General features: G+C 35.9%; 1 protein-coding gene across 1 annotated transcript; it reads right to left on the minus strand.

Moving 5' to 3' along the window:
* Window positions 1-6,847: 6,847 nt before the first annotated feature.
* LOC143394719 (olfactory receptor 4F6-like) lies at window positions 6,848-7,789 on the minus strand. Its single transcript, XM_077109065.1, has one exon. The coding sequence runs from the start codon at window positions 7,787-7,789 to the stop codon at window positions 6,848-6,850; it is 942 nt and encodes a 313-aa protein (XP_076965180.1).
* Between the last annotated feature and the right edge of the window lie 2,988 nt (window positions 7,790-10,777).

The following is a 10,777-nucleotide window of genomic DNA, read 5'->3' on the forward strand; positions in this document are numbered from 1 at the left end:
ACATAAGACTGGAATGAGATAATTTCAATGTAAAAGCACCCAGTTTTCCCCAGTGAAGTCAAAGGAATTTAATGAACATGTTCATGGAGCACAGCCTACTTCCAACTGGATTCATCAGATGACAGAGCCCAGGAAGGAATGGAAAGAAAAACAGCTGGGCATTCACAGTCTTCCTCCATCCTCAGTGACCGTTTTGACCACCTCAATGGAGACAGTTCATTCATTTTTCATTAATCTCAGCACTGTGGATTATCCCACATCCCAGATATGTTTTCTAATTCTCACGACTCTCTTTGAGAGATGTTACTCGTGCTTTATGTTGGTTTACATTTGGCTGAATACCTGAAATTTAGTTCACATAATAATCAAGGAAAGAATTCTATGGTGATTACTTGATTAAGAAGAGGTGCTGGAAATTCAAGATGAAGAATTGGAAGAAGGCTGTGTTTCCAGATTTCTGTGGTTCTTCTGTTCTCCTTTTTGCAAAGGAGGAATTACTGCTTTTCAGCAAGGTGGGTGAAAGAGAGAAATCACTGAAATTAGTAATAGACAGTAAGAGTCTCTTAGATTCATAAATTTGGGTGCACTCAGCAAAGAACAAGAAAGCTTACATTGGAGACAAGTCAGTTCCAGTAGAGGGAACCTCACTGGTTCACCCCAGAGTGGAAGGATAACACAGAGAAAGAAACAAAACAAACAACAAAATTGTCATGGAAAAACCTGTAGAAACAAAAAGCAGCGTGGACTTAGCTAATCCAGAGGCTGTATAGCAAACTGATATTTAAAAAGTGCTCTGTTTAGCAGAGAGCTGAGGTAGGAGCGATGCTAAGGAGCCATGCTGTATGTAGCTTGCTGCTGTGGGAGCCCAGGATATCATAGCAGACACTGCCAGACTATCTCTGCAAGTGCAATCATGTGGTCTGGCATGTACCTAGAAGAATGTTAGTGACACAGGCACAAAGAAGATTATACACAGGGGTCAAGCCAGAGATATGGAGGGGAATTCAACTGGCCTTTTCCTTGAGCATGGCGACCCAGATGACCAGTTAAAGAGAATTAGGAAATTGAACAGGTGAATGTGAATACACTCAGGGACTAAACCTCGGAAGGTCATATTCATGGATGGCAGTGTGTGAGACTTGTGAAGGGTTGGTTCCCCAGGTCCTGGTAAAAAAAATTCTTGAGAGTTTCCTCAGATCCACCTGAGATAGGCATCTGCCTGTCCTAGGCATGTAGTGATCTAAACTATCCAGAGAGGATATCACCTAACAAAGTTCCTAAGACATGATTAGCTCAGCCACTGAAGCCCACCACTTAGAATTCTGCAGTAGCCCCAATCTGGGAGTGCATCTATCTGGTCTGACCCAACAGAATGCCAATTGATAATACTTCCCATTCCATCATACCTTATCCTACTGAGAAGGGAAGTTGAGAGCCAATTCAGTCCTAGGCCACTACAGCTGGTGGTTCAATAGCAGCACAAAAAGAGAAAGAGTTTAACAACTCCTAGCCTTTGCTCTGAAGGATACACAGCCCAAGAAGAAATGGAAAGAAGGACAATGATCCTTTATCCTCAGTGACAGCATTGCCACTTCAGTGGAGATAATTCTTACTTTTTTATTAAGAATCATTTTTCTTTTCTTCCTTTTTTTGTTTTGAGGTTCTTTCAGTGTTTATTGGTTTGTGGATGTATACATATATACATATATAAATATATATATACACACACACATTTTCACATAGATAGATGTAGATATTTATCTATGTTTGTTTCTTTTTTCTCATTTTTAGCATTATAATTTTTTTCTCTTTGTCTTGTCTTTTGAAGGTTAAGTATTTTCATGGGGACAAATGCATGGAGTACTGCATACATAACATATGTTAAGGGTGTCTGAGTGGCAGGCCACGGCCCTCATGCAAGGCGTATGAGTAGCAAACTGCTTATCCCATAGGCACAGCCCTGGGTGTGAGGCCATGTGTTGCAGTCCCAGCACTTGCTCCACAGCCCACTCTTCCATTGGTCACTGCATGAACAGTTGGCCAGAAATTGTACTGGTGGCTGCCTGTAATCTGCTTAGCTATTTCCTGTGTATATATCCATGATAACTGCTCAATAAAATCAGAGCTGCTTCCTCTTGGTCTCCAGAGGTCTTGATTAGTGACTCCACAGCCACTCTCCTCTATTCTGTTCCGTGGACCTCCTCTCTGGACAAGAGAGCCCATGCAGATTTTTATTATTTATTTTGGTTCTCTTTTGCTATTGTTTATTTCTCTTATTTTGGTTTCACTCCTTTCTTCTTCCTCTAATAGACAAATTCTCTTGTTTTCTCTTTATCTCTGGCTTTAGTTTCTCTTTTTATTTTTCTCCTCCTTTATAGCCATCACTTGCTACATCTCTTCTGCTTTCTCCGTTCACATTTTGATTCTTTTACCTTCCTATCAGATTTTTTAAATTAATAAACCATAGCTTCACATCTTTTAGAATTATTTGATTTATATAATTCCTGCCACCACCATGCATGCTGTTGCAGTGATTAATATTGTGGATACCATAGTAGATACTGCTGTTTATTTTAAAACCAAAGCTAGTTTGCAGCTATGTAGTGGTTTTTCTGTTTGCAATTGCTGGGGCTACCATTCCTGTTTTTATGGGAATTATTGTTGCAAATGTCATGGTAGGCACAGAGTGCTTATTTTAATGCTATATATTGTTTGCTTTTATTACTGTCATTACCCACTTTCTGTGAGGAGCTGGGAAACTCCTGGGACACTAAAAGATCACAGGTAGAGAACCTGATGCTGAGCTAGATCAGCTGAGAGAGAGTGCACCTTGCTACACCCCCAAAATAACCACACTCACACTTCAATGATTCTTTGATACAAAGAATATAAGAGACAAAGAATGGTGTGGAAATGGACATCCTAATAACACTGAGTCTTCCCATCCACAAACATGGAAAAAAATCTCTCAATTTATTGAATTATCTTTGACTTCTTTCATCAACATTTGGGAGTTTTTGTCATATAGATTTTTGCACCGATTTTGTTAGATTTTATTATTTATAATTAGATGTATTTTATTATTTAAATAAAATCTCAAAATACTTTGAGAACACTGTATAAAAGTTCTTATAAGATAAAAGATATCACTTTTATTTCAAATTCTACCTGTTCTGCCTTTTTATTGCTGATACATAGGAAAGTATTTGACTTTATTTATGTGGACCTTGTATCCTGCGACCCTGTTGTATAGCTCACATTCCAGAAGTTTGTCATACTTCTTACTTTCATCCAGCAGATAATATACTTTATTATTTCCTTATGATATCTTCCTCTTACTTTTGGGTTTTTCAAAGGGGAATATATATTCTCAAAATGCATGGATGTAGCCTAGTTAACTATGTTAGTGATTCTGAACTTAATTCCATACTGATCTGGGAACATACACTGTATGATTTTAATCATTTTAAGACTATAGTAGTGTCTATTCTGGTAAATGTTTTACATGCCCTTATAACACTATGTACATTCTGGAATCATTACCCAGATATGGTTTTGTTTTAAAAATGTTTCAGTTGGCACATAACCAAACCAAAGACCCTAAATAACTATGGAGCATAGCCTTTGCTTGCCCAACCAGAAAGCCCCCAAAGTGACCTTTGCAACCTTGGAGCCAAGTCTATGGCCACACCTAGGCAGGAGTCAAGCCATTCGCCATTCCATATGGAGCATAGGCTCTTTCACTACCTGACAGAGGAAATGAGCAGCTGTCTTCACAGGCTCAGGACATGGAACATGGCTGTGCCAGGGAGCGGACTAAGCCAGTGACCTCACTCAATTCTGGGGCAAAATCTCTGAACCCACCTTACCAGGAAGAAAAAGAATAAAGCTGGAGGCATTAACTTACCTGACTTCAAAACACTGCAAAGATATAGAAATCAAAATATGGTACAGAATTAAAACAGCCACATATATCAATGGAACAGAATAAAAAGCCTAGCAGAAAATCACACATTTACAGTCACTGATTTACAACAAACATGATAAGAATAACCACCGAAGAAAGGGTAAACTTTTCAATAAATGTAATGGGAGAACTGAACATCAACATGCATAAAGACGAAAATATACCCCTGTCTCTGACTAGTTAAAGAGATAAAATGAAAATGAATTAAAGACTTAGATATAAGACCTGAAACTGAAACTGCCAGGAAAAAACAAAGGGGAATTTCTTCAACACTTGGAATGGACAAAGATTTTTGTGGACAAGATGCCACAAGCACAACAAATAGACAAAAATTAGACAAAGAGGATTACATTAACTAAAAAGCTTCTACACAGCAAAGGAAACAACACAGTGTAGAAAGAACCTACAGAATAGTAGAAAATATTTGCAAAGCATATCTCTGACGAAGTATTGATATCCAGATTATATAAGAAATCAAGAAAAAAAAGAATCATAAAATAAAATTGAAAACACTGATTAAAATGGACAATAGATCTAAATAGACATTTCTCAAAAACAAAGACACATAAATGATGAACAAACAGGTACAAAACGGATGCTCAATATGACTGATCATCAGGGAACCGGAAATAAAAACTATGATGAGATATGACCTCACTGAAGTAAGAATGACCATTGTCAAAAAGACTTAAGATAACAAGTATAGAAAAGATGTGGAGAAAATGAATTTTTTTATACTTTTTGTGGAAATGTAAATAAGTATGGTTATTATTGAAAATAGTATGTAGTTTCCTTTTAAAAATAAAAAATAGGCTTACCCTATGATTCAGCATTTCCACTACTAGCTATTTATCCAAAGAAAATAAAATCAGTTCATCAAAGAAATGTCTGCATCTCCATGTTAAGTGCAGTTCTATTCACCATAACCAGGAACAATTGCAGTGTCCTTCAACTAATTAATGAAAAACAAAATGTGATGCAGAAGCACAATGGAATACTACTGAGTCACCAAAAAAAAAAAGAATGAAATCCTGTCATTTGCAACAAAGATGGGACTATAAATAAGTATGTTCAGTACAATAAGTCAGGCACAGAAAGACAAATAGCACGTGCTCTCACTTGTATGTGTAATTTTTAAAAGAAATTGAGAGTAGAATGACAGTTGCCAGGAACCAGGGACATTGGTGGATGTGGGGTGAGGAAAAGTTGATTCATCAGTATTAATGTACAGCTAGACAGGAAAGGAATCTCTGGGATACTTGTCGCCAGCTGGCTGGGCTGGCGAGATGAGCTGGGTTCAAAGGAGCTGGCTGCAGCAATAAACTGAGAAAACAACGAAGAAACCACATAAAACATGGACATGAGTTTCAAGGATGGGACTGCTCAGTGACCCCAAGGGTTAGCTCCTCCACGCTGTATAGTGCTGGAAGGAAAGAGACGAGAGAGAGCGCACCTGAAACCCCTCTATTTTGTGGGGGGAGACATTTAATAGAGCATTGCACCCAAATAAAGCCAAGGGTAGGGTTTCGAAGGCTGAAAGTCTTGTGGTCAGCAGATTGATTGATATCTCGGCAAATCACACCTATCTCAGGTGCTATGTGGGATCACAGGCAGAGCAAGAAGAAAGGCACACTTGTGTTGCACAACCCAATCAGCACAAAACGCCAGACCCGTCCCCTCATATTCTCAAATGCACATAGCTCACACCCACAGCCCATGGATGGCTCGCAAAAGATACTATTGCACAGGATTATGACTACAGATAGAAATTAGCTTGAAGAAAGGATTTTTAGTTTTCACCTCAAAAAAAGGAGAAATGTTTGTGGAGATAAATACATTGCATCTGATTTAAACATAACAAACATATATACATGTCAGACATTACATGGTACCCCATTAACATGTACAGTTTTTGTTTTTATGTATCATTTAAAAAGAATAAAAGTGGGCAAAAATTGAATTAAATAAAAAGATATAAGATTCATATGTTTAGCTTCAGATAGAATATTGAAACTAAGTAGAGTTATTTTGATTTTTAAACAATAAAAGGGGGAACAACATGGAAGATAGTTTATTATGCACAATGACAGATTATAAAATAAACACAAAGTGTGAAAATCATAGGAATCAGTTTAAGAATATAATATCAACAAAAGGAACGGTGCTGCTCTGTGTGTTGGTCAGTGTCCCAGGCTGTGATGTTCAAAACCAGATTTCTGATTGCACACTGTGTGGTGTTCAGTCCTACAGTGGATCCCTTTGGAGGCAAGCTCACATCTGAGGTCCTTTCTTTAAAATTTCTTCAATCCCAACCTAGTATTGTTTTATTGGTGGAATGGTACTTCCAAATTCATACCTTACTTTTCGAGTACACATTTAAAGGGCAGATTAACTATAGAAGGACAGAAATAGACAATTTCAAATTCCTATAACTAGATACCAAAATAGTACTCAAAATACAAATATATGTCCCTATATCAATGTTATTGTTTTATGCATATATTAATATTAAATGATCTTTACTATATTAAAAAATTCTTGCAAAGATTACATTTTAACTGGGTATATTTGTTAACTTAAGTAATAAAGTACAGAATGAAGGAAAACAAACCCAAATCAGTGTAGAATATAAATTTCTTCACTTGCCCAAAAAAAAACTAACTGTAATAAATCAATTCTCCTCTTTAGATGTAAATAGTTTTAACTCAATGAGACAGGAAAATAATAACTTATACCAATAGGTCTACAAATGTACACCAAACATTGGAATTCATAAAACTTTCAGATTTTTTTCAGGTCTAACCAAAATGTGAACAACACACAAAAAAGTGTTACTAGCTCTTAAGATATGTAAAATTATCCATATTGAGCTCTTATAAATTATTTGGAGATTTTCCTCAGACCCAGGAGCTGACTAATCAGTTTCCTCATTGCCAGCTTCATGTCTTTGTTCCTCATTGTGTAAATGGCAGGATTCAGGATGGGGGTGATCAGAAAGTTCAGAATGGCAAGAAACTTATTCACTGGCACTGTGGGAAATGGCCACATATAAACAAAGATGCATGGTCCAAAAAACAAAACCACCACAGAGATGTGAGCTGAAAGGGTGGAGAGAGCCTTGGACAAACCACCTGAAGGGCGTTTCCATACAGTGAACAGGATGAGAATATAGGAGATAATCAGCAAGAAGAAGGTGCCAATGGAAATGAACCCACTGATAGCAGTTACCAAGAATTCCATTCTATAGGTATCTATGCAGGCCAGTTTGATAAACCAGGGAAGATCACAGTAAAAGCTATCTATCTCATTAGGACCACAGAAAGGTAAATGGACAACAAAAGCTACCTGAATCACTGAGTGAATGATACCAATAAGCCAAGCACCAGACAGAAGCAAATGGCACATCCGTGGGCTCATGATGGTCAGGTAGTGGAGGGGCTTGCAGATGGCCACATATCTGTCCAAGGACATGGCTACCAGGAGCACCATCTCAGATCCACCCAGGATATGAAGGACAAAAATCTGGATGAGACACTCCTGGAATGATATGGTTTTATCCCCAGAATATAGGTCATGAATCATTTTAGGAACTGCTAAGGTGGAAAAACACAAATCAATAAATGAAAGATTAGCTAAAAGAAAGTACATGGGAGAATGTAAACGAGCATCGAAGGTCACTGTAAACACAACAAGGGTATTTCCCAGAATAATCGTGAGATAAAACACTGTAGAGAAGGCAAGGAGGAAATGCTGCACTGGTCTGTTGTTAGAAAGTCCCAGCAATATAAATTCAGAAACTTCAGAGAAATTGGATTCATACATTTGGTTCTCTTTCTTTTTGTGTATGTGTGCTACCTAAAACATCAAAAACAAATCAATAAGAAAATAATTAATCATCAATAAATATTGAAACAGATTTTAATTATTTTATAAGGTAGAATAATTTAAAAAATCTTCATATATATCTATAATATATTTTGAAAAATAAGTGTATTTATTATCCATTCAACTACTACTCACCATGAGTGCATACAGTATGCCAGGGACTATGTCAAGTTCCAAAGTAGAAGTAAAACATTGATTCTGGCCTCAGCAGATTTGTGGGCTAATGGTGCATCTAGGTATTAAATATCTTTAAATGTAGATAGGACACTGATAACTGATTGAAGAGAAGAACTGAGTACTACACGAAAACAAGTGGCTTAACTCAAGATGGCTGCTTTGACTGAATTAACTAGAAAGTTACTATACTAAGAGTAAGTATAGTCCAGATTGTGAAATGTTTGTTCAAAGACCGTGAGACCTGCAAGAAGGCATTGGGCCGGAGGATGAACAACTGAGATCACATTACATTGATACATAATCTTATATCCATGAGATTTTTTTTATCCTAAAAGCAACAGAAAACTATCAAGGATTTAAAAAAAAAAAAAGCTTCCTCATATTTCTATTTTCAAATGTTCATAGAAGATTCAGTGGAATGAAAAGGCTATAGTGACCATAAGGTGACCCAGTGAAGACACATAACATAGTTATACTGGTTATATTGGTTATATCAGTCAAACAATGATGATCACAGAAAAGATAAAACAGGGAAAACTATAGATCTTTGCCTATCAATATAAAGTCAGGGCTGGGTTTGTAGCTCAGTAGAAGAGTGCTTGCCTAGCATGTGTGAGGTGCTAGACTTGATTCTCAGCACCACATATAAATATATAAAATAAAGGTCCATGAACAATTAAAAATATTTTAAATAATAAAGTCAGTGAAGATTAACTGGATACTTAAATGTTGAAATGAGAAACAAATCCAAAGAAGGTATGGGAATAGTTAGGCATATATTAATATTAAAAATTCATGCCAGAATACCCTATATTCACAAGTCATGGAGAATATAATTAAACTAGTATCCAAAATAACAAAATATAAATAATATATCACATATATGTGTGTGTGTGTATATATATATACACATGGATGTATGAAGACGGTGAAAGTAGATATACATGTAGATATATTTATAAGAACTTAAAAACACTATAAAATAAAGACAAACTAGAAAATAGTTGCAAAATATCAGACAAAACATTAACCTTTTTTATAAAAAAAAATTAGTCTTTCAAATATAATGGATAAAATGTTTATTAATTTAAAAATGAACAAACTATATAAAGACGAGGGAAAAAAGATGAAATCCTAATAGTCAATCAACATATGAACAATAAACATATTATTAGTATTAGAGAAACTTAAATAGGACAACATTGGTTTACTCTTTTGAACTTAAGTCACAATTTTTTCAGTAATTGATAAGTTACCATATATGGGGCTAGAGTGAACTAGACACTCTCTTACATTGACAGTGACAGTGTAAACTATTGCAATTTAGTCAAAACACATAGGAAACCTATTGTTAAAAAAATTGTATATTTAGAGAAATATACAAAGATACCTTTCCAAAATGATTATCTCTGGGTTTTCATGGATGTACTTTTTAGTTTGAAAAAAAAAAATTGTTCTTTCAGTCGCGGTAAAATGAAGGTTAAATATCAATTGTGTATAGGTCTAATCTATGGACTTATTTTTTCCCATCTAAATTTTTAAAATCAATTCATCTTTGAATAAACAACAGTTCATGCTTCTCCCACCTGGAGCGGCCTGGATTCCAACTAGCTTTACCACCACCAAGCTTTCCCCAGGTTCACCCCACTAACAACCTTTCTTTCTCATGTCATCACTGTCCCTGCTGCCACTCCACAACAAGCCCTGGCTCCACGTGGAAACCACTGCACACTGCATATGCAGGAAAGCAAATAAACTGGATCCATCATAGTCAAAAACAGACAAAAGCAGAGAGACCAGGCAGGTAGAGGCATTACTCATAAAATATAGAGCGGGCTCTGTAGCCAGGGGGAAACCAGCAGGGGTGATGGGATGAGGCTCCACCAAAAGGGCACTAAGTCAGGACTTTCATAGACAGTAAGTGGGAAAGAGTAGAACAGAATTGGGGACATAATGCCTTATTGCTACTGTACTCTATATTCAAAATTCTGGGTGAAAAGATTTTTAAAAATTTTTTTTTAGTTGTAATTGGACACAAAACCTTTATTTTCTTTCTTTATTTTTATAAGGTGCTAAGGATCGAACCCAGTGCCTTGCACGTGCAAAGTGAGCACTCTACCACTGAGCCACAACTCCAGCCCAAGGAAAAGATTTTGAATGTTGTCACCCAAAGAAATGGTACATGTTTGAGAACATAGTTATGTTTACCCCTATTTAAACATTATACAACTTGTATACGTATCAAAACATCATTTGATGCCCATAAATATGTACAATTTATGTTCTTACAAAATAGTTAATTTTTAACTTAAATTAAAAATGAATTGAGCAAGAAAGAAAGGGAAAATAATTGCAATGAATGACAATGAATGTTATATTGGACAGAAGTTATAATCAGGTCTATCTAAAAGTTTTGATCATGCATTGGAAGGATTTTAATGTGCACATGTTCAGGAATACAATTAATGTTCATTCTCTATATTTCCTAACTGAAAAAATGAAAAAATAAGACCAAAACAGAAGTAAGTATAATGTGACAGTGCTAATGGAATTATTTTTCTGAATGGTTAGAAAATTTGAATGATTAATTTGTTTCTTTTACTTTTACTTTTGAAATGTCAAATTTCCCTGTGTTGATACAAACTGTCTTAATAGTTAGTTCAATAAGAACAGAAAATAACATTATCAGAGTATTATGACCGATAGAAGGATCAATGTATTAACACCACAGGAAGAGAGGGTTAAATT

The sequence above is a fragment of the Callospermophilus lateralis genome, chromosome 3 (assembly GCF_048772815.1).
Source record: "Callospermophilus lateralis isolate mCalLat2 chromosome 3, mCalLat2.hap1, whole genome shotgun sequence".
NCBI classification, from domain to species: Eukaryota; Metazoa; Chordata; class Mammalia; order Rodentia; family Sciuridae; genus Callospermophilus; species Callospermophilus lateralis.